Genomic DNA, 23,563 nt, shown 5'->3' with positions numbered 1-23,563 from the left:
AAGGTTTTCAAACAGTACATAGCATAAATCTTTCTGTCTAATGGAAATTTATGGCTGTGAGAAAGAGATGTTCCTTTGTAGACTGGTAGATTTTGCTGACATTTAATTACTTAGCTCAAAAAAAAAAAAAAAAAAAAAAAAAAGAAGATATCAAGTAATGAAGACTAGGTGGAGGAAAAACACTGTCAGCTCTGTACTGCTTTATGCCATGCATGTAATCCTCAGCAGTGGCAGGAACACATCGCAGGAGAAGAAGGAATCTCAGCCGAGTTCTGTAGTCAGTCCAATCACCCCTGAAACATCAGCCAAACTACCTAAGAAAGAAAGGAGGATGTTTTCTAGCTCACGGTCAGTTGCATTTTTGCAACTTATCTCATTAAAATATTTCAGCTCTTAAAAAAATAAATATATTGCCTGCAGTAATTCTCCAAGAAAAATAAATCAGCCTTCTGAATGAAATGTCACTGCCGGCGGCCGGTGTACATTGCTCTTCTCTCGCAGTTCAGGACTCCGGGAGCCGCAGAACTTGGCGTGCGCGCGGTGCCGGCGGTCCCGCACCGCTGCGGCTGCCCGGGCCCGGCGGGGCTCGGCCGGCATCGCCGCCAGCAGCCGCCCACCGGCTCGGCCGGGCAGCGGCCCCGGCCCGGGCGGGGCGGGGGGTCCGGGCGCCGCCTGATTGGCCGCAGCGCGGGGCCCCGCGGAAGGTGCCGCGGGCGGCGGGGGCGGCGCGGCGGTGCCCGCAGAATGGGCGGCAGAGCCGGCTTCTTCGAGGTGGGTGCGGGCGGTGCCGGGGGCGGGGGGCGGCCGAGGCGAGGCGAGCCGGGGCCAGGTCCCGCCGCATCCTGCCGCCGGTGGACGAGGCTACCCGGGATGCCGGCGCGCTCCTCTCTCTTCCCTCTCCATCTGCATTGAAGCACCGGGGAGCCGGAGCCATCCGCTCCCGAGTCTGCCGAGGGAAGGGACGGCGCCGGAGCCGGGCAGAGGCCCGGGGGAACACGCTGTTCCCCGAGGGTTTCCTTGGGGCCAGGGGGCAAAAGAAGCTGCCGCCCTCCCCGTCCTGTCCTTCCCCGGGCGCGCTCCCCTCGCCGTTGCCGATCCCCGCGTCCCCGGTGTTCCTCGGACGTGTTCCCGGGGAGCGGGGCGGGGGATCCCCGGGCTTCCCGGCGCGCTCTCGGCGCTCCGCGGAGGCGCCGGATCGATGGCTCTGGGCTTCTCGCGGGTCCTGCCTTGAGCAGCACCGCGGGCAGCCTGCGCTGGCTCTGGCAGTGTGTCCCAGCCCTATGGAGAGAGCCAGAGCGAGGATTGTTCCCGGCACCTTCTGTCCCCAACTTCTCCGAAAACCCCGCCGGCAGCCGCGGTGCACCCCGCCGGCAGCCGTCCCGCGCAGCCTTCGGCCCGCTGCAGGCGTGGTCCGGCTCGGCTGGGCTGGGCGGCCGGAGCCAGAGGGGGACTTGGTGCCCTGACCGAGAGGACGGCTCCCGGAGCGGTGCCCACGGCCCGGCGGGTACGGACCGGGGGCTTCTGCCAGCACGGAGCGCTCGATCTTGAGTGGGAACGAAAAACAGCCGGGCAGAGGTTAGTACAGGCAGCTCCTTGTGCTTACAGAAAGCGCAGAGCAACGTGCACCTGGAGTGCTTCAAGGGTAACATCTCATCCACTTACATAAACAGCCACATTGACTCTTTGCTGGAATTAGACTGACTAATACAAAAGATCTTAAGAACAGCTTGTATTACAAAAACAGGTCTGTACAAGCTAAATGACCACAATCCTGAATGTATTTCTGCAGGCTTATACTTGTGTTTCTTAATCACGACTTACCTAAAGAAAGTGCACTGGGGGAGGGATGTTTCTCCCCTCATGCAAATTACAAAGCAGATTGTTGTTAGAATACAAATAGAATCCAAAGCTATCTGAAAAATGTCTACTCCTTTAGTAACTTACCATGACCTAAAAGTTCAGATTTTACTTTTCGAAGCTATAAAAATGATCCAGACATCACAATTCAGCAAAATAAAGTGCCTATAGCTCTTCTGAGTGTGAGGTGAATATTTGCACCGTGCTTTTTCCTCAGCAGTGTTGACTTCCCAGGATTTTTTTTAGGGAAAACAACCAAACTTTTACTGCCTCATGGCTTTCTACTAGTGAGGTAGAACTCTAATTGTTGTGAGATCCAAATGCAGGAGCAAGCACATATGTAATACCCTCCTGATTGCCTTCAGTCACTTCAGCTTTGCTCTTCTGCCTCAGACTTATTTGAACTCTTGAAGAGCACTATTTACTAGAAGACCTCAAAAGCATGGACATAATTATTGTTACCTGATTTTTCAGATGGGGAAACATACAAGAGTTGTATGACCTGCTCAGTCTTGCTAGGCAGGACAATAGCAGGAGATCCAGGTCTGAGTCCTAAATCAAGATCCTGTGCTTAGGCAACACTAGTGCAAACTCAGCATGATTCATGAATTGTATATCTTAGTCCTTCTGTTTTTATAGCAGATAATGGGTGGAAACAGATTTGCCCAGCACATCCAGTATATGAGCTGTCTCAGGGGTAGGATGTGGACAAAGACTGCCTAATTAGCACTAGCAGTGCAGTTACCTATTGCTTTCTGCACGGTTCTCCCTGATTTGATTTCTGTTACAATTTCATTACTTTGAATCCTGAATTGCTTTTCTCCACCACACATTCAAAACTGAGGTATGTAAAGAGAGAAGATGAGGTTCCACTTCTCTCGGTAGTTCCTAGGGAGGGCAGGCAGAATCTTTACTGTTATTATAAACTTTAGTGTTCCCCCTTTGAGTAACTGTATAAATTTGTACTTTCCCCTATAGCTTTATAAAACATTTACTCTTTACTCTTTCTCTGTGGCGCTGCCTGATAAGAATCACAAATCACTTCACAATCACCAAACTGTCATGTTTACTTCAGTGTTTCTACTTTCACCTCATATTTTATCACTAATAGCTCAGAAGCAGCTTCTCAAGGACAACTATAAATAAATATGCATATACTTGAAAATACTGCACCTGATAATTTGAGGAGATTCAACTCCGAAGACTGAGAGATGTATGCCAGAGTGATGTATCTGGATTAATGTTCTTTAGGAGTGCTCATTTCTCTGAGTTACATAGAGAACATCTCTTTTGACCTGTTTGAGATTTGTTTCAGAGCTTATGATACCATTTATCCTAACAGTGCCTGTTTCCCTCCTTTCCATAGGAGGGAAGTGACATGCTTAGATGTTAATGTTTCCAGCAGAGCTCTGAAGTTAGGCTAATGAATTGTACCATTTCTTTTTACTTGACAGGTTTAGGTCTTCAAAAGCATTTCATACAAAGAAATTATTATGGTGTTCTGACTTTCTAGAGGAAAGATCCTTGCAAAATTATATTCATGCTGTAGAAAATTAGTGTCACAAGAGCCACAGTTGCACTTTTGCTTCCTTAACTGGTTTGGATGGTACGTGCCTTTTGTGAGCAGTGATACCCAAAAATATTTTGGAAACTTCACTCCCTGATGATAGATTGAACTGCCATGTGCACTACAGTCTAAAAGCAATAATGTACTGCCCCACCCCCACCTTGTTGGCATTTAAAGTTCCTCCCTCTTCTGTCTGTGATGAAAGCCCTCTGAATCTAAAGGGGGTGGTGACTGCTGGCTGGCTGGCATGGCTGCGATGTCACAGCTCCTGTTACAAAGGCTTCTCCCTCTCAGAACTGTGCTGTCTAAAGCCTCCTCAAGTAAGAGCACTGAGAGCAAGTGCTAAAAGCAGGACTGCAGAACATTTCAAGATGCTGTAACCTCCAAGAACCAGAAAGACAAGGCCACATATGAGATATTTGAACAGTCAATTAAGGGGACAACTGAAAATTGCCCTGCTGTTTGAAGACAGCTGCTCTGTTTTCACAAGTAACACTAAAGATTATTATTACAGAAAGAGAGGATATGACAGGGCAAACATTATCCCTTACTCTTCTCTCACCACTTTTCCCCACACTTACCAACACTTCAACACTCAGTTGTACTGCTTTACTTAGAAGACAGCAATTTGTCTTTTTTCTCTGTGAAGCTTGAGAGAATTTTGTATAGGAGAAGATGATAGTAAAACATTAATTGGCAGGAAATACCTGGAGCTACTCAGAATTTGAAGGCTACATTTAAAATGGAAAGTCCTATATTAGGAAAGAAATTGCTTCTTTGAAGTATAAAAAAAAAAATAGTACCAGTTTTGTAAGTTCACCTGTCTGTATAAGGTCTCTAAACTTCCCAAGGTTTTCAGTCTTCTTGCCTTATCAAAAGACAGCAGACCCATCCTTGATGCTGCTAGGTAAAAAACAAAGAAAAAAACCCAAGTCTTCAATTTCTTCAATTCCATGTCAAAAGCATACATTGTATGTATATACATACACATTTGGCCTTCCCTACACCGAATTATGAGTAGTAACAAAACTAGAAATACTGAAGTTTGATAATGCATATCACAGTGCTGATACAAAGATATGATTGTGATTTCACAAAGAATTTGTGTAACTCTTCTACCTGAATGTTGCCATTGTAGAAAATAACCAGCATAAATTAAAGCCCCAAGGCAGTGAATATTCTCTTGCACAAGGAAAAGACTATGCAGTGGTCTTGAAAAACCTGGATGTCTGCTTAGCATTGAGTCAAAGCTGGCTCAGGTTCTCAGATGGAGGGACTCCAATGTGCTTCATAGTGACAGTGATACTCAGTGAATGATGTGACTTTTCAGTAGGCTTGGGAAATTGGCAACATGCAGCTCTGTGTTAGCCAGCATAAGTAAATACACACCAAGTCTGTATTAACAGGTGGAGGTTCCTTTTCATCTTGTGTATCCTCCTGAAAGATTTCATAGTAGTCAGAGCAGGAAATTTTTCACAGATTTTTAAAAGCCAGCATTCATTGTGAAAGCCTTAAAAACTTTTCCCTTGAAAAGTAAATCAGCCTCTCACCCCAAGTGAATAGACCTTAATTTTTTTTCCTGACTGTTCTTTTGCTGACTCATTTTAGCTGTGTCAATTATATAAATGGATTTTTCTTTCTGAAGGATGAACATTTGTAGCTCCACCTGTTTTCATCCTTAGGCCCAGGTCCACAAAACAACTTGGGTTTTGCAATGTGTTTGGGTTTGGCACCCAGCTCCAAGATCAGATAGGATAATCTGGTCAGGCTATCCAAGTTTACTTCAACTCTTATCTCTTTACTGTGTGATATTCCAAAAGGCATCTGTAGAGAAATACTGAACAGAATTACAATGGAAGGGAGCAGTGAGAAAAGGAGCCCAGAGAGACAGAAATTCAGGCTTTCTTCAGATAGCAGACTGTCCTTTTCGCTGAAGTCCTCTCCTGCCTGAACTTTTTGGTCTGCCTGTGGGAAAAATGAGGAACAGCAAAAGACATTCCAAAGCAATTTTCCCACTTCCTGGCAGTGTGTCTAACTATTACATATAAAGCATGAAGAACTAGATCATCTCCTTTGCTGACAGTTTAGTTTCATTCAGAAAGATTGTAAATGCTGTGCATTGTGCTGACCTTGGGATAAAGATGCTTACTGGATCAATATCCTCAGGGATTTAGATGAAAGTGTGTCTAACTAGCAAATCAGAAACAGATGGAAGAAATAAAAATGTAGTATGAATGTCAGCACAGGTCAAACAGTGATGCTCACTGGCTTGCAGAAAAGCAGAACTTAGGAAGCTGAGGAGTAAATACCTAGTATATCTCTTGTGAACCTGTAATGTAATGACATGGAATTCTACAAAAATGAAAATTCATTTTAGAAAACCTTTTGAGTATGGGCATTACTGTATCTCTTCATGCACAGTGAAATCATGCAATAGGATTCTAGTCTTGTGGAATATGAGCCATTGCTTCAGAGGTAAGGATTTGTTTAGCTGGACTACTTAGAGAATAAGGTTCAACACTCCACAGGTAAGATGATGAAATTTTACTTTGTGGTTGAACATTTACCTTGGTTCTGGTTTGGGAATTTCTCCCCTAGCATGTGGCTATGCTGTGAGACTCCCTGCCTCAGGACTGGTTGTGCAGGTTTAAAAGGAAATGGATAAACTATTTGAGGAAAGAAATCCATGAAAAGTTATTAAATACATAGGCAGCACTTCTGGTGCAGGAGAATCAAAACCACTGTATCTGTTCTTCCCTTGCCCTCAGTCCCTACATTCTTGCCCTGCTTTATTACTTTTTCTGAGTCACCTGCTGCTGTCTGTTTCAGAAAGAGCCAATTCTTGATGGATTCCTTAGACCCATCCTCTGCAACAGTTTCAGTGCAAGAGAAGCTTCAGACTGAGAGTCAATTGTAAAGCAGCAGCACAAACAGAATTTTCAGTGTAAAAACACTTACAGCAGTCTCCCTTTGGCTTAACTCTTGACTTGAAGAAAACTACACTTGATATGCCCCTAGTGTGAGATCACACTAAGGCATGCTTACTCCCTTCAGGAGCAACACAGTCTACCAGAAAAGTTAAAAGAGATAGAAGAAAGAAATATTTCTATAGGAAAAATGTTTAGAAAGATTCAGTTAGGACTGTGGCAACCACTGGATTGGTTTTTTTAGTGTTAAATTCAAAGAAACTGATTTATGTAACATTCTAACAGTTCAGGGAGAATTCATTCTGCATCGTTCTTTCTCAGATTGGTTGTTTCCTAATACTCTGAAATAAACTTTTTTTTTTTTTAACTGAGTCATTTCAAAAGAAATCAATACAATATATGCTTATGTCAGTGCTTATAAAGTCTCACTTGAGTTTACTTAATCTGCTGATTACAAATGGTTAAATTAAACTTGTAAGATGCACAGACATGATAAATGTGTCAGTATTTCCATAATAGTTATCACATCATTTTTGAAGATCTGTTGATCCTTTAGCACTTCAGCTATGGCTTTAAACTGCAGGAATTCAAGTGACTATATTTTTGTAATCCTTTTACAGAGACACTGCATCATAAAAACTCTTTTTAAACACTTTGCTCAGCTGTTTTTCACTTATGAATACTTTCCTCTCTTTAATTTTACCTTTTTATTTTCTGAATAAAAATTTAACAGCTGAATGTACTTTTCTCTGCTTATATTGCATATTGATTATTCTTTGCCCTCAACCTATTCATGTTCTAAACATCCATAATCATGATTTTTTTCTTTTACTAGTGACGCTCTCAATCTTTAATCCTTATGCCATAGAACAAATTTGTCTTCTAAGCATCAAAGATATATATTAGTAGTCACTTAAAAACGAATTTTTAACGTCTTGCAGAAATCTGCCTATTGATTAAGGTCTACTCTAGGTAGTCTCAGAGAAGCTGTAGTTTAAAACGTCTTTAAAAATTCAAGAAATAAGTGGACTGTAAGTCTTACTGCACTAATGCAGGCCAACAGTTGGTGTCCTATTGTGCTAAATGCTTTGAAAACACAATGAAATTAAAGTTCTCTGAGCCAAACAATTTATGTTTGAAAGAGATGATACCCATCAGTAAGTGTTCCAGGAACAGATTGCTGGGTATCTAAAAGCTGTTGCCAACCAATGCATTAACTGCCTTGGTGCTGTGCCTCAAGGCTGGAAACACTGTGTTCAGTGCTTCATGGATTGGCCAGGATGTTCAGGAATGACCATTTCTTGCACTGTATCAGGTTTTTCTGTTTCTTGTGCAGGGAACATCTACACTGGGGGATGTTCTGATAAATCTAAGAGGCATGATAATTAGAGGAAACTGTCACCTTGCTTTCACTCTTGTTGCACAATTTGCTATGGACTGGAGTGGAATCTCTGTTCTGGCATTCACCTTTCTGAATGAGGAAAGAATGTTTGATACTTGCTTAGATCTTGAAAGTAATTGAAAGTAAATGAGATGATTGAAGTGAAAAAAAAAAAAAAAGAAAAGGAAACATTTTGCCATTTAGGTTGCAGGGGCCTTGTGGAAGACAGTCTAGCTCCTGCTCAAAGCAGATACAGCCAGATCAAATGGCAGTGGGTCTTCTCCAGTCCAGTTTTAAATGTCTCCAAGAATGGAGATTCCACATCCTCTTTCAGCAACTTCTAATGTTTTGCCTAGCTCATGGTGAAAAAAGTTCCTTGTGTCTGGATTTTCTGCTATTGCATCCAGACACATTCCCTCTCACCATTATCTCTGTGCACCCCCAAGAAGAGTCTGGATCCATCATCTCTATAAGCTTCCTTTAAGTATTTGCATGGACCAGCATAAGCAAGTATGACAGTTTGGCATTTGAAAGAATCGTGCTGGAACAGAGCCAAGTAACAGTAAATAACATCTTGGATGACTGATTTGTTGGTTTTCCTCAGTAATTCTAAAGGTTCACAGAGATTTCTGTGCAGCCACTACCATGAAAACCACAGAGCAGAAGAAAAACTGTGTAATTTTCTGTGTGGTCTAAAGAATAACCCAGTAGAAATACCATAGGTGGCAGAAAGATATTTAAACTACTTTAATTGACCTGTAGAATATCTCTCTAATACAGCCACTGAAGGCATAGATTAAAACTGCCCCTGGAAAATTCTGATAAAATATATATATTTTTGGGCTGGGTATGGAATGAGAAGGACACTAAAAACTACTAAGACACTGCTACTAAAAGTGTAGGCACTGCTGCAGTCACTGGGCAGCCCAATGGTATTCATTGACAAAAGAGCTTTGAGATACACTAAAGATGTCAATAGTCCTTGTAGCAACTTGGCATCAGAAAGACAAAAAGTGGTGTACAGCCCCTCACTGCCCTGTACTTGTTCTGGGGACTGCAAGTGTCAAAATAATGCATTTCAAGAATAGTGCTCTGGAAAAGGAATCCATTTGCTTTCCCATGGAGATTTCACACTAACAGATATTGAAACTGGAAATGTGTGTTATTTCAAATATTGAAAAATCAAGGGAAAACATATCCTAACAATCCATCACATACTTGTCCCAAAGAAGGAACAGTGCTTATCTCCCTCAGTGTCCCAGTTAGAGCTTGCAATGCACAGGCAGCAAATATCATGGCATTAGTGTTTTTTGTGGAGATCAGATTTGATAGGTGTGACTGGAGCTGAAGTGCTCCATTGCTGCACCAGAAGAAAAAGAACCCTTTGGGGCAAGTGAAACAAGGAAATAAGATACTCCAACCAAGTGATCTCTTCAAAGCAGCACTCTGAGAAAGATACTGGCCTGTGACTCTTATTTTTAGCGAGGAGTCATATTTAATGTCTAACGCTAATCTATTCTCTTGGCCAGTTAATACCAAACATAATTAATGCTAGATGTTTATATAAAAACCTCAACAACTGCAATGAGGTTTAGTGAGCTGCTGCAACTGGGCTTTGAAATGTCTGGGGACTTTTCTGCTTGGCTGTGGATCAAAATCAAAATTGTGCCAAACTGCCATTTGATCATGGAAATAACTTCTCTTTCCTTTTCAGAGCTGTAGCTAAACCACTGCTTGGAATATAAAATGTTAATATGTAGTTAATAAAGCAGGTGATCTAAGAGGTAACAGTAACATTAACTATTCCTATAACAAATGCTTAAGTGTTTGTGAAGCCCAGATATTTAGCTGCATTTGTTCATTATGTCCACTCCTTGCAATTAAAATATTCTGGGAACAATACACAATAATCTTCAAGCTTTATGTACTCAGAGTATTTGTTTATATGCATATATATGTATATTTAAATTTTTTATCAACCTCTTTCTGATTTTATGAATCATAACAGTAATGTTCCTTAGTGTTTCCTGTGAAACTTCCCCATTCCTTACTTGTTCCTCTTGTTCTAGCATAAGAACATGACATTTTTGATCAAAAACTTAGCTACTTCTGCTACTGAATATATCCAAGAAGACAATTCATTTGGCGTTTTTTTTCCAAGTTGAGTGCTTTTGGAACCTGGTGATTGAAGCTGCCTTTTGAGAACATCAAGAAGGTTTTAAACTCAATTTGCAGATCAGAGAAAAATGGTGTCTCACTCTGAGAGTCACAATGATTATTAATTCAGGAATCAACTAAGAGTTTACACATTATTTAGCCAATAATGATTAATTACCATTTTGTGTCCTCTCAGGTGGAAATCCTTGATGGGGAGACAAAGAAACAGCTATGCTTCCTAGATAAGGTAAAACAAAAGTCTGCTTAAAAGGCTAGGTGACTTTTTAAAAAATTACTAACTTTTCTTAAGTAAATTTGGTGCTCATGAAGGGTATTTAATCTCCTGGTAGCCTTTTCTTGGCCAATTGCAATGATTATGCAAATGTCATACTGACTGCAGCGTATTTCAACCCTTTTCCAGAAGGAGCTTTTGGGCAAAAAAGACAACTTCAGTTGCTTTACTAAGAGAATGCCAGTTGTGTGTTACTCAGAAGCCATCAAATTGCCACTGCTGTGGTAGTAACTCTTGATCACTGCTAGAGAAGCTGCCTCTGAGACAGATGTCAAAAATTTTCCTGCCTTTTTCCTGTCAGTTCTTTGAATCCTTCATGCCAAGATTAGACATCTCTAAGAAACAGTTACATTGTCTAAGCCATATTTCTATTTGGTTTAATAGTCTTACACCTAGTAGTTGTCTTTCAAAATATGCATCTTATATGTATAATATTTTTGTTACCTAGGTGGAACCAAATGCTACAATTAGAGAGATCAGATTGATGTTCCATAAATTATGTGAGTATAACTTCTGCAGCAGTTCACCTCACATCAGAATATCCAGTACATAAATAGGAAAAAATGACATAATTTGAAATGTGATATACACACACATAATGCACATGAATGTGATCACAGTGAGATTTCAGTAAAATTATTTTATCCTATTCTGATACAGCTTTGTATTTTTTTTCTGCTGCATAAATTACCACATGTATTAGTGTTGAATAAATATTTATAAAAACCTTTAAACAAAACTCATCTCGTTGTATTGCATTAATTGTAGCAGTATGGATGATCTAAACTGGACATTGCATATCACACAATTCTGTATGGTCTTACAGATCCTCGGTGGTACCCAGCAAGGCAGTCAATAAAACTTGATCCAAGTAAGTGCTTGTAACTAAACTGAGCAGGGCCCTGGCATGAAAGGTGTACTTAAGGGTATTAGCACTAGAGAATCTGTTTCCAGCTATGTCAATTAGCATTGTGAAAGGTGAAGAGAATCCAGAACAAATACAATTATTTGGAAGGAAACAGAGTTCCACCCTGGTGCTTGCAATTAACTCAGGAGTTTGCCCATTGTCCCAATGCACTTTCTAACTAGTGAGCACTGTTGCTTTCCAGAGAGGCAGCACAGGATCTGGATATGCACTGCCCTTAGCTGCAGTGAAATCATCTCCATGATCATGCTCAGCTGGGAGTACCAAAAAGGGCTGTGAGTTTGAGCTATCAATTCACATAATCCTCTGCTCTCAGGCAGGAATTACAGTTCTTTTGAGGGAAGCTAATACAGAACACATTGCCATGAACTAGCAACTGCTGACAAAGCTGATGACAGCTGGCTGACTTCATTAATACACTTGTAGGTATTGCTACTAGAAGCCTCTTACATGGCCTGAGTCCACAAAAAAAAAGTTTAACTGCCAAACTGTGTTAATTCATCTCAGCTAAAATATAACACTTTCTTCCTTTGCTTTCATTAAGGATAATTTAATTTAAACAGTCCCTTGAAAATATGCTCAGATTTGCTCATCGTGTAAAATCTATCCATGGAAAAAAGATGAACTATTATCTTGTTTCCTTCTTTGAAGGTCCCCTTGTCAGAATCCTCTATGAATTTACATAGTGAGACTTGCCAAGAGAAAATGCTAGCCTTCTGGAGATTCCTCCAAGTCTAGGACTTAAAAGCTTAAGTACTGTGCAATCACCTCCTAGCTGGTTGTTCGGCAAAAGAGAGGCAATGAAAATTTCTATAGGAGAATTTTCCAAACACAGCATATCCAATCTTCTGTTTATTTGATGATGAGCAATGAGAAGAGTGGAAGAGAGGGGAGAGGGAGGTGCAGCTGACTGGGAGGTCAGTGAACTATGATAAAGGTATTGCCCCATCAAAAATTTCTGCTGTTAGCAGTGATGGAGCAAGTCTGCTAGACTAGGCAGGCACACAGGATTGAGAATTCACTTAACTGTTTTGGTGTGAATAGAGGATGTGGGCTTATATGTGATTATAGGGATAATTAATTAAGTGTAAATATTCTTGGTCTCTTAATGAGATTCCAGTGAACCCACATCACATTAAGGAGTCTCATAAATAAAGCACCATACAAAACTAGTATGTTACCAAATGGACTTGAATGTCACTAAGATGTAATTACTTCTTTCCTTCTCAGAAGGAAAGTCCCTGAGGGATGAAGAAATCCTGCAGCATCTCCCTGTTGGCACAACTGCTACCTTATACTTTAAAGATTTAGGGCCACAGATAGGATGGACTACGGTGAGCTCTGCTTCAAGTCTGAGCCATTTTAATGGCTAGTTTTCCATAGTTAATCCTTACATCACTTTTTGTTTCTCTTCAATATTTCTGCATGGTGCCTGCTCTGATGCAGGCAATGAATTCTCATTGCTTCAGTTCATTTAATCAGGGAAAGCAGTAAGATTGAATGCCTATTTAGTTCTCTGGGAAAGCAGCAGTGGAAAACCCGCTGCAGGGTAGGTTGGCTCTACAGAACTAAAATGCAGGTTGTCAAATGGATGTCTACTGCAAAATCATTAGGAACTAGGTATGTAAATGGCTTTGACAATCTGCTCCACAGGACCTGTGTAACTCCTCACAAAATTAGGATTATACTCCTATGAGTTTATCCTGCAAAGAGGCATGGGAGTGACTTCACATGTCAGTACTTGACATGACTTCAGCAAGCAGATGCATAAAAGTAAGATCAGTTGCTGTCTGCATGTGACTGTGCCCCAGGATGCCAGTGACAAGCCAATGACAGCTGATAATTTCTGCAGAATTAGCAGCCATCCACAAAGACCTTGCATATTTACTGTCTTAGCTCAAATGCAAATTTTATCACAACTCACTTGGCAGGCAACACAGCACTGCTGTTTATGCAGTGAGGTGACCAATGACCCTTCTAGGTCTCTAGAAGGTCCTTACTGCACAGTATTACACTAGTTCCAATAAACAGCATGATGTCATGGGAGAAGCACCTTGTAATCTAAAGGCATATTTATCATTTATTAACTATGATACATTAATAAAACCTTGTGTTGATTATAAATAGCAAAGACAATGTTAATAGGAGGTAAAATAAAAAAAGTCAAATATGTTCTGCAAGACTGAGTCTTCACATCTACTTTGGATGCAGTGCTGCTAAATCAAGCAGCTATTACTCAATCCAAAAAACCAGGAAGACAGACAAAAACTTCTAATGGCATTGTAGACTTCAAGACACATGTGCATTAAAATATCACAGTGCAGAGTAACACCAGGCTTCTACCATTTCACAATCTTTTGCATTATGCTCTCCTTGCCCTTCAAGCTACTTTATTCAAATATAAGCCAACAAATACTTCAGCATTATCAAATAAAAAAGAGGAGCTTATCATCTACAAGCAAACCTGATATTTGCCAGAGAAAACACTGATCATATCAGAAGTCAATAATTCAACTTTTCTGTGTATCAAAATAGCTCTAAACTTGTTACAGAACTGGGATTGTTTAGGTTTCTTTCTTTTTTTTTTTTTGTTTGCTCTCTTTTGTTGTTGGTTTTTTGTTTGTTTATGACAGAAGTAAAATTAATTTCCCTTCTTTCTCTGTGAATGAGGTATAGCCCTACCTTCCTCACTTACAGATGGGTGGAAAATTGAGCTGTTAATATTTGGTCCAAAGTTAACTTCAATTTAAAGTGATATTCCTAAGAAATACACACCTATCTGAAATATAATCAAGTTAGAGAATAGCTCCTCTGGTTGCCTCTCTCTTTTTTTTTTTCTTTTTTTTTTTTTCTTTCTTTTTATTTTCCTTCTAGTGTTCCAATTAAAACTTGTTTGAACATAGAATGAAATTATTGTTTCCCAGGACAACTACTGTGCTAACTGTTCACACAGATGGGGTCACTCTGAATACTTACGAGCTGTTTCCAGTTTAAACAAAATTCATTCAGTAGAAGCAGAACTCCTATTTCTCAAGACAAATTCTCCACCAAATTTCATTTAAAACCAAAATAAGGCAACTGCTTTTGAGTGCAAGAGAAGGGTGAGAGCTGCATAAATATAACATGCATGCATATTTGTCATGATCTCTGTGCTGCCATTATTATCTTTTCATATCCATACTGTGTCTTCTGCACTGGCAATGGCTGTTTGAATGTAACTGAGGCAAATCATTGCAAAATATTTATGTGCATGGCTACCAGTTTCATAGGCTGAGCCCAAACCTTCTACTCCCTCCCTGCCCCTCTTAATGCCATCCTGGATGCATGGACGTGTTAGTTATCCCAAAGAAACCAAAGCAAAACCAATCTCTAATTCAGCTGTCTAATTATTTTCTCTCTTTTTGCAGGTATTTTTGATAGAATATACAGGTCCATTGTTCATCTATTTTCTATTTTATTTCCGCATGACTTTTGTCTATGGACTGGATGAGAGGTTTACATCAAGCCCACACCCAGTAGTTAAGTAAGTCCATTTGCAGGCTTGAGCAGTATTTCTTGTAGTCTTATTCCAAATGTCTTGCCACACTTGGTTTTTTAAGCACTCTTAAATGCTTTTGTCTTGCTGTTTCTAGCTTGGCATGTATCTGCCATTCTTTCCACTACATCAAAAGGTTGATTGAAACAGTATTTGTTCATCGGTTCTCCCGTGGGACTATGCCACTGAGGAATATTGTGAAGGTAAATTGTGTGAGAATCTATCCATAGCTGCCCTTATAAATCCAGCCCAGCCAGCCTATGCTCTGCTTCTGCACCACAGACTTTTTTGTGTGACTTTTGTAGCAACGCACAGCAAATCTCACTCATAAAGCTGCAGTTCTTTCAGAAGATTTCTTAATGTCACTATTGTATAACCCATATCTGTCATACTGTTACTAATACTATAGAAGTCTCATTACTTTTTAGAATTGAAAACTTTCAGCATACCCTTCATTTTCACTCAGCTAGGCCTTTGGGTGTGAATATTTTAGTAACAAGTTACCTTTAAAGATAGTACAGGTAGGCAAAATGATGGAAGAGCTGCTTTAAAAAAATTTGTAAAACCATCTATTTTTGTAACAGTCATTCTATATCTTCTTTGCCCCCAAAATTCTCTTTGTTGTTAAGGAAATGTTAATTTACCTTTGATCCAGCCCAAAGCAGCTTAGTTGTTCTGCATTTTCTTCTCCACAGGAGCATTCTCTAATGTCACCAGTGCTGCTGTGGCACAGGGCAGCTCTTGGGGTGCAGACTCTGTTTCCTGGCTGTCTGAGAAGTATTACAGTGACTGCATGGTTATGAATAAGCTGCAGTTATTTCATTAATGTTTGCAACAGAGAACACAGTAGTTCAAAAGTACACCTTATTCTAGGAAAGACAAGAGATTATCAACTGGAAAAGCATTTGGGAATTTTAACATTTGGGATTTAGACAGTTCCTTGTAATCTGCACTATGGCAGTGGTACTTGCAGCAGCTGTAGCTCTACCTTGTGGCTAACTCCTTACAGCTGTCCATGGGCTCTGGTCCTTCAGGTGATAGCTTTGTGCTTTCAGGAAAGGAGGGTCTGTAGTGGAGCAGCAGCCCTCCAGAAGAATCCTCCCTAGAAATTTATTGTGCTTCCTGCAGCAAGAGTTGTTAAAATGTTCACATATCTCATTCTTGACACAACAGATCTTGCAGATCTCTTGTTCTGGACACAACAGTAGCTGATGAGTGCTAAATAACAGATAAACAAACAACTTTACCTGGAAAAAACAAGCAGTGTGATAATTTTTTCCTCATTGCCATCTCTGACAACTACTTGTTCCTTTCAGAACATACAAACTGTTGTTGCTAAAATTGACATTTGTACCAGTCATTCTGATCACTTTCTCTTTTTCATCTTCTCAGGTTGGTGTCACTTGCTTTCATTTGTAAAGTTGCTCACTTATTCCAGCTGCTTAGCAATGCTTGGGTTTGATCTGCTTTTATAATTTCATTTGCTTTGGTGGTGTTACTCCAAAATTGTGCCAGTGCGAAAAACATCACATCCTTTTTTCTGTTTTCCATCACATACAAGTGGTAGACAAAACTTCTTACTTTCAGGGTTTGACCACATACACAGCAGATACAGATACCTTATTTCCTAAGTGCAGTAGAATGCTATGTGTACAGGAGACACTTCAGTCTCAATAAGCAGAAATCTCAGATGGGAATTGATAAAAGATGTGATTTTCATCCTTTTTTTCCAAATGGAACTAGGAATAAATTATGTTCTACAATGCAGCAGCTTCACTAAAAGCAGAGTGTACTAACATAGTATAATTTTTTCTAAGCATTGGAAAGGTAGAATACCTGCTTTATCTGGACCTAGTAAACAACTCCTTAGGGTGAATAAGATAGGCACTAATACAAAAATTGTGTCATGATAAAGGAACTAATTGAAAGAAAGATAATTATGGTTGTACCAAAAAATAATCAATCTGACCTTTAATAATAGGGAAGTACCAGTAGAATTCCTCAAAGATTATTCTTACATAGTCTTTCTTTACCTATGAACACTTTTGTGAGTAAAAAGAAAGGATATTATCACTTTATAGAAAAACATCTGGAGGAAAGGGAACATTAGCTCTAAGTAAATACTGTTTATCCCAGAAGATAATATAAGAAGACAATCAGAAGGGTACATGCTGGTCATGAATAAACGTAGGCAGGATATTAAGAACTGGATTGCCATTTGCACTAGAGAAGACAAAAGTTCTAACTGTAAGCTTGGAAACTTAGGAATAATTTATTTATGGGATCCTTGCAATATCTGAACTTGACCCACAGCATTGTAAGAGATTGTTGTAAAGCTTTTTTATTCAAGATTCACAGAAACTCTTTCTTCTTTCCAAGTCAGTTTATGAAGTCAGTATGTTCCTATTTGAACCTCATTGGAGGCATTTGTATGAGCAGTAAGAATTCAAGTGGCACCTGGACATTTACAAGTGTTACTGTGTCCTTAGCAGTGGTAGGCCCTGCTCACCTTAAAGCTCCTTTTCTTATAACTGAGAATACTCTTACAGTAAATGATGTTCTTTGGCTGAATAGCACTTGTTCAGTTTATTTACAACATGTATTGTTGGGGACTGAGCCATGATAATTAATTTATTTAACTTTAATTCACTGAAATCTATTGCCATGTTTTCCATCCTGTGGCCAAGCCTTGAAGCTAGGAGAAGGTTTTTCTGAATATGCCATTCCAAGATTACTGTTTCCATCTAAGTTTGTACAGCAGTCAGTAAATTTTAAGTGCCTGTTGAGGAAGCTAGTTAGGGAGAAAGCAGTAGTTTATGGATAGTGTCTGAGGCCTCTGGGCACTGCAGTGGTTCAATTAACCCTGAGAAGAAAGTGGAAATGCAACTGAGCATTTGATACAACTGTTTGCAGTAGATGAGGGGGTGCCAGCATTTTAAGAAAAATGCACCATCAGACACTGCAGTCAGCTAGTGCAGGTTGGAGATGCTGAGGTAATCACTTTCCCAGGGTATTATTGCTAGAAATGCAGTTCTGGTATATACAGGGGGAAAAGACTGCAAAATTCAAAGCAAAAAAAAAAGTTAAATCAGTCAGGACAGTAAAAAATGCAGCCTTGGATGGGATTTTTGCCTGCCTGAGCAGGAAAGGAAGTAGTGAAGGAGAAAGCAGAAACACCTAGAAATGTCTAAGGTGTAGGAACCTATTTGGAAGGCCAAGAAAAAGAGGACTAGAACGATTAAGGGGACCTTTACCAGAAAGAGTAAGAAGATCAGAGTTGTACAGAGAACTGAAAATAGGATGCAAGGAAAGATAAGGCAAAGAAAAGAACAGAAGAAGGGATGAAAGGAAGATAAAGAGTTCAGTTGTGGTCTTGCTGAAGTCCAGGTGATAAACAAACATACCTTAATATATCAAAAACTGAGGCACTAGGTTGGGCAAAAGAAGACTCAACTGATGAGAGGGAAATGTCTCAGTTGTTGATGAGGGTTAAAGTCTGTCTGCCAGAGAATGGCACCTAGAGGTTAGAGCACAGGGCAAGAAGATGAAGGGGCCAAGAAAGGGTCTCCCTCCCACATATATATTGGGAGACAATAATGTGTCACCAAGACACATTAAAACAGCAATGAGTGTCAGAAAAAAACCCACAGGAGGCAGCACCAAGGAGGCCAAATAAGAGGTAAAGATTGTCATTGTAAGTAGTTTTTTAATGGATGAAGCCTATGAGCAAACACTGAGATTGGTCAGGAATGAGTCAGTACAGCCATTAGTGACAGCTGTGTTATCAGAGTTTAGAGAGTGGAAACTGCACCACAGAAACACAAGGACAGCAGCAAAAGGGACAAATTAGAGAAACCACAGTGAAAGTGCAGAGGAAAGCATCAAGGAAAAGTTAAAGCATGGGAAAGTAAGAAACTGGTGGGGTGAAGGAGAACAGGAGATTTGGCAGTGCAAAATAATAAGCAGAGAAGAGAGGACAGTGCCCAAATCAGGGGTCAACAAAACAAGTTTCTCTTTAACATACTGTCTGTATGCACTTCAACTTTGCCCAATGACTTGCCAGACAAGATAATTTTGTTTTCAGTCATATGATTATACTTTCTAAAACTGTTTATAAACTTAACAGCTCCAAGGTATTTTAAAGGAAATCTTAACTCTATTAGCATTACTTTCTTTCTTATTTCCTGTTACCTGCTCCCACCTACTGCATTTAGTAGTGCCATTTTTTGTTGTATTATCAACAAGTTGAATGATTGTCCAGTTTCATTGTTATCAACAGTCCTTGTGGTGAATATTGGCCTAAAAGACTGTACTAAAACAAATTAAAATTGCTTATTTTTCAGAACTGCTTATATTACTGGGGATTTGCAGCTTGGCTTGCATATTACATCAATCATCCTCTTTACACTCCTCCTTGTAAGTAGCAAAACAACCCTTAATGATTTAAGTATTTATGTATGTACTGTGCGTACTAGTACTAATGACATGTAAATTTCTTTTTAATAGCTTATGGGAAAAAACAGATAAATTTTGCTGTGATCATGTTTCTGGTAGGTTTCTTGCTTTTTCTATAAAATGCTAAAACATCTTGCTTTGATTCTTCTGTCATATGAGTGGAGGAGTGAGAAGGATAAGCAGATACTTAGAACTTGGACATTTGGGACATACTACTAAAGCTGACCACTTGCATGCAAAACAGTTAAAGCTGTCAGTTTTTAATGTGATTTTGTAGACAAAGGAATATATTGATTCTGTATCCATTACAAGACTAGGATATTTATCTGCTGGGATGATCTTTCATAATCTTTAAAAGTTTGTGACCCTATGTTTAAAAGCCAGTTTGTTAACTGTTTATTGAGTGTTAAGAATCACAACAGATCATAAATCTCAGAGAACTAGCCAACTAAAAGAGTATGTTGCTGATAATTTCCAGTGATAAAGTTTCATTTTTCTGAGCTTCAAAACCTTCTTTATGATTCAAAATTCTTCAGTAACTGTTCATTCTCACAACTCCTGGAAACATTTCACACATGCAGAAGCAAAGTCAATGTAGCAAATAAAGATGTACCTTAGTACAATGACTTTTCCTATGTATGTGTAACTTGTTTAGAACATCAGCTGTTCACTTGCTTTGACAAACTAATCATCAGTGACTGCAGGATCCCAAAACAGCTTTCCAGGATGAAAATTATGTGAGGTCACAATCTATTCACATTTTATAGAGAAATTCCAAAACTGAAAACAGAGCTGAGAATGAAGCTCAGGAGCTCTCACCAGTAGTCATTTGCTGTAATAGTTATGTATTGCAGACACAGGAGACGGTCCATAATCATATAAATGAGTCATTTCAATACACTCTTTTCATAATTGATTGGGGAAGCATTCTTTAAATCCAGTGAAGAAAGCTGGGTCAATTATATTTCACGATTCATATCAGTTATACTCTAGAGAAGAAAACTTACTTAGACACCAAACAGTATCTTCCTTGGGATTTTAATAACTTTTGAGAAACCAAGACTATGTAAATAATTATTAATGGCATAAGAATGATCAAAATATAAGCAAGTATCTCCCAAGTTCACTTCTATCCCTTGTGGTTTATTTAGATTTCAAGGGGATTATGTAAGTGATAAATTTGATCTTTTGGACATGGAATCCACATTTTCTGAAAAATATCATAAATACAGAACAGAATATAATATGGACTCATATGTGAATGGAGATGTTTCATCCTTCTGTCAGCAGTCTTATTTAAGGATATTTATTATATTTAAATATTTTCCTTTTCTTAAATATTCTAAAGAACTCCAGGAAATAACAAAAGGAAGAAAAACAAACAGAAGGGAAGAACATTTTTAACTTTGTCATACTTTTTCTTGCAGCTGTGTGAAGCTGGAAACTTTTCCATTCATGTTGCACTCAGTGACCTCCGGAGAAATGGTAAAAACTGCATCATCATTTTTCAGTTTTGTGCAGCCATTCAGTACTTCTTGTTACTCTGCTTCAGGAAAGACCTGATCCTGGGGGGTGTTGATACCTGTCAGCTGCCTGCTGTGGGAGCACAGGTTGCTCAGCACTGTAAGGACTGGATTCTAAGGGAAATCAGAGAGTGCAAGGACTCTGACATCTGACTGACAGCACTTCTTCTCTTACTGTTACCATAATTGTTTTGGGCCGGGTTGTGTCAGGGGAGCAGTTACATTGGTTACACTGCCAGTGCAAAAGGAAATTGTGCTGCTACAGGCTATGTTTTGGTGAGCAAGGGAAAGTTCCCTCACAGGTATCCCATTCCTCTTGTGAGTCCAGAGGACATCCTGTCTTTCCATATCCTGTTTATCCCTCTGACAGTCATGAGACACAGAAGTAGGCAGAGCTGGGTTGTCTTTATAGGAAACAATATATTTAGGAGTGTGAATATTTTGTGATTTGTTTTCTAATCTATAGGATCCAAAACCAGTAAGATCCCATATCCAACAAAGAATCCTTTCACATGGCTGTTTTTCTTTGTATCTTGCCCTAACTATACATATGAGGTATGTACTTTCAAACAAGATGTTCAGATTTGTAGTTTCACTGAATATATTTTTGTTTCTTTTAGAATGTTTTACATGGAAGAAACCCCTGAAACTGGTCAGCTCAATACATTTTCCCTCTTTCCCTAAACCCCATGAAATCAGATTGTGGACAAGAATTTGTCTGCTCTTCCTCCCCTCCCTTGGGTTAGTACTGGTGTGCCTAACCTTTCACAGACAGTGCACCCATGGCCAGGGCTTCTGTGTGGCTGCTAGACAAGACATAAACTGCAAAGCAGGGCAAATTCTGCAGCCAGGAACAGGGAGATTGCCACTGAACAGATGTTGCAGTGAGGGGATGGAGGTGTTTGGTGGATTTATAAGAGCCTAGAAATCTCACTGCAGGCAGGAAGATAGTAGTCAGACAAATAAAAGATAATGTGATAGAGAAAATAAGCTGAAGTCTTCTTCCTAATTTTCTTAAATTATACAATCACTTGTGTTGGTGGTGACTGCTTTAGAAACTTTAATCAGTCTACCATTTCATATTCCTTAATCAGGAGCTAAAATCCTGACTAAGTTTGAAAGCAGATAAAGTCAGTGCAACTCGGTGTAACATTCATTCTTGCATAGGAGGGCAATATCAGGTTTGAAATTCAGTGAAGATCAACAGATGTTAATGAGAACAGCATTGGGCCTTGGACTATGGAAAGTTAACATTCCTAACAGTGATGGAGGTCTGATCTATACAAATTAGGCACAGAAACAGGAAGGATACTGTTTTAATGCTTAAAATTTAGTCACTGTAATAGCTGTCAAACAAATAGAAAGGTTTTGTTTATGATAATAAGGCACTGATCACCTTTTGGCTAAAGGTTTTTAACAGTAGAAATTGATCTGGCTGACCTTGATTTTTTTATTTACCTATACTAGGACAAGGTTATTTTGATCAATAGAGAGATAAATGCAAATGCTGTCACCAGAAATATTTTAAATTTCCTTGGCCAAAACAGGTGGGGACCTGGATCAGTTTCACTATCATGACTCAGTGTGTTCCAGGTGAGTAATGTTTTGGTACTTCAATCTAAATTGATGTCAGCAGCAAGAGTATGTTTTTAATCTGATAATGAAATGTATCTTTTTTTCCCCCTTCCTTCCAGTGGGACTGTTCACCTTGCTTTGCTTCATTCAGATGACAGTCTGGGCAAAGGATAAACACTGCACCTACTTACGAGAATTCAAGGATTATCCAAGTCATAGAATGCCAATTATTCCCTTTTTGTTGTAAGAGAAGAAGGCTCAATTTGAATATTGCACAGAACTTCAAGAAGAAAACCTCATAAATGTCCTGCCAAATAAATGAAAATGAAAAATGAAATGAATTTTGATGCATGTTGAATCTCCACTGCTAAGGAAAATTGTATGCACTTGAAAGCTACACTTCCTTACATTCAAGAATTCTCAACTCAGAAGCACCTTAAAAAATAAGGGTTCATTGCACAGCTGCAAAAAAAAGTCCCTGCAGCTCACTGTAACCTGACTTAGATTTTTCTGTATTAGTCTGTTTAGATTGATGGATCAGACATTCTGAGAAGTCTGTGCTGAAAAGCAGCTCCAAATTTAGCATTGGCATTCTTCAAGACGAGTACACTGGAACGAGGACACACCATCTAACTACCAGAGCTCAGTTCAGCCAGCATGGCCAGCTGGCCTCAGGACAGTTACATGATCTGCCTTCTTTGACTTGAAGAGTGTGCTGCCTGGAGGCAGGTGCTTTGTAACAGATAACCAAAGAATATGAATGGTTCCTGGAATAAAGAAATAGGCAATATCTCAAAAACCTGATATGGGTCTAACCCCTAATTTGCCAAAAGAATCTGAAGTAAGAAGTATTTGTTGTATTTTTGAATGTAATATCCTGTGCTGGGTTTTTTTTGTTTGTTTTTGGTCTTCCTCCTTAGTAAGTTGCCTAGTAGTAGGTAAGATTCAGAAACAATCTAACCTATGTCATATCTTGGGTATCTGGTCTGTTTTGATATAACACCTCCTTATGATACTAATCAACCTTTTACCCAGCATTTTACATCAGGCTTCTCTAAGTAGTTTTTAATACACTTTGTAAATACATGAAGTGACTGCTAGTCCTCAGAATGCTCTTCCTATTTGTGGAGTCAGGGAGAAAAATCAGCGTCATTTTGGACTTCCTGTGTTTTCTTTGTCACAGGATGTTCTATGTTACTTAGTTGGGTTTTGTGTAAATCTAGTAAAAAAAGGCTTTTGAAATCTATCTGAATAACATTTTAAAGAAGCTATTTTAGAATATGAAGATAATGCATAGATACTGTTTTTTTCATAAATTAATTTATTTATCTATAATAGATGTATAGAAAGATTTTTGCAACTATTTGTA

The 23,563-nt window shown here is 39.4% G+C and overlaps 1 protein-coding gene across 4 annotated transcripts; it reads left to right on the top strand.

Annotated features, from left to right (window-relative positions):
• The first annotated feature begins 133 nt into the window (after nt 1-133).
• TECR (trans-2,3-enoyl-CoA reductase) lies at nt 134-22,447 on the top strand. 4 transcript variants are annotated; one of them, XM_079314378.1, is made up of 13 exons: nt 135-771; nt 10,086-10,136; nt 10,630-10,681; nt 11,008-11,052; nt 12,337-12,440; nt 14,514-14,629; nt 14,706-14,844; nt 18,985-19,057; nt 19,148-19,191; nt 20,524-20,581; nt 21,086-21,174; nt 22,087-22,212; nt 22,314-22,447. In XM_079314378.1, exons 1-12 carry the CDS (start codon nt 454-456, stop codon nt 22,195-22,197), a joined length of 1,200 nt encoding a protein of 399 aa, XP_079170504.1. In that variant the 5' UTR covers nt 135-453; the 3' UTR covers nt 22,198-22,212; nt 22,314-22,447. The 4 variants fall into 4 exon arrangements, with proteins under 4 accessions (XP_079170505.1, XP_079170504.1, XP_079170502.1 ...); XM_079314376.1 differs by having other exon boundaries at nt 136-771; nt 22,167-22,212; XM_079314377.1 differs by having other exon boundaries at nt 141-771; nt 14,739-14,844; nt 22,167-22,212.
• The last annotated feature ends 1,116 nt before the right edge of the window (nt 22,448-23,563 follow it).

The sequence above is a fragment of the Erithacus rubecula genome (genome assembly GCF_903797595.1).
Source record: "Erithacus rubecula genome assembly, chromosome: 10".
In the NCBI taxonomy this organism is placed as follows: domain Eukaryota; kingdom Metazoa; phylum Chordata; class Aves; order Passeriformes; family Muscicapidae; genus Erithacus; species Erithacus rubecula.
The sequence above is the reverse complement of the archived record's forward strand: the minus strand, read 5'-3'. Positions and strand labels throughout refer to the sequence as shown.

Excerpts from the sequence above, each read along its gene's own strand:
- TECR (XM_079314376.1), top strand. The coding sequence starts at position 454 with ATGAAATGTCACTGCCGGCGGCCGGTGTACATTGCTCTTCTCTCGCAG. Across the intron at positions 19,192-20,523 it reads TTGCTGTGATCATGTTTCTG|CTGTGTGAAGCTGGAAACTT; the intron begins GTAGGTTTCTTG and ends TTTTTCTTGCAG. Across the intron at positions 20,582-21,085 it reads CAGTGACCTCCGGAGAAATG|GATCCAAAACCAGTAAGATC; the intron begins GTAAAAACTGCA and ends TCTAATCTATAG.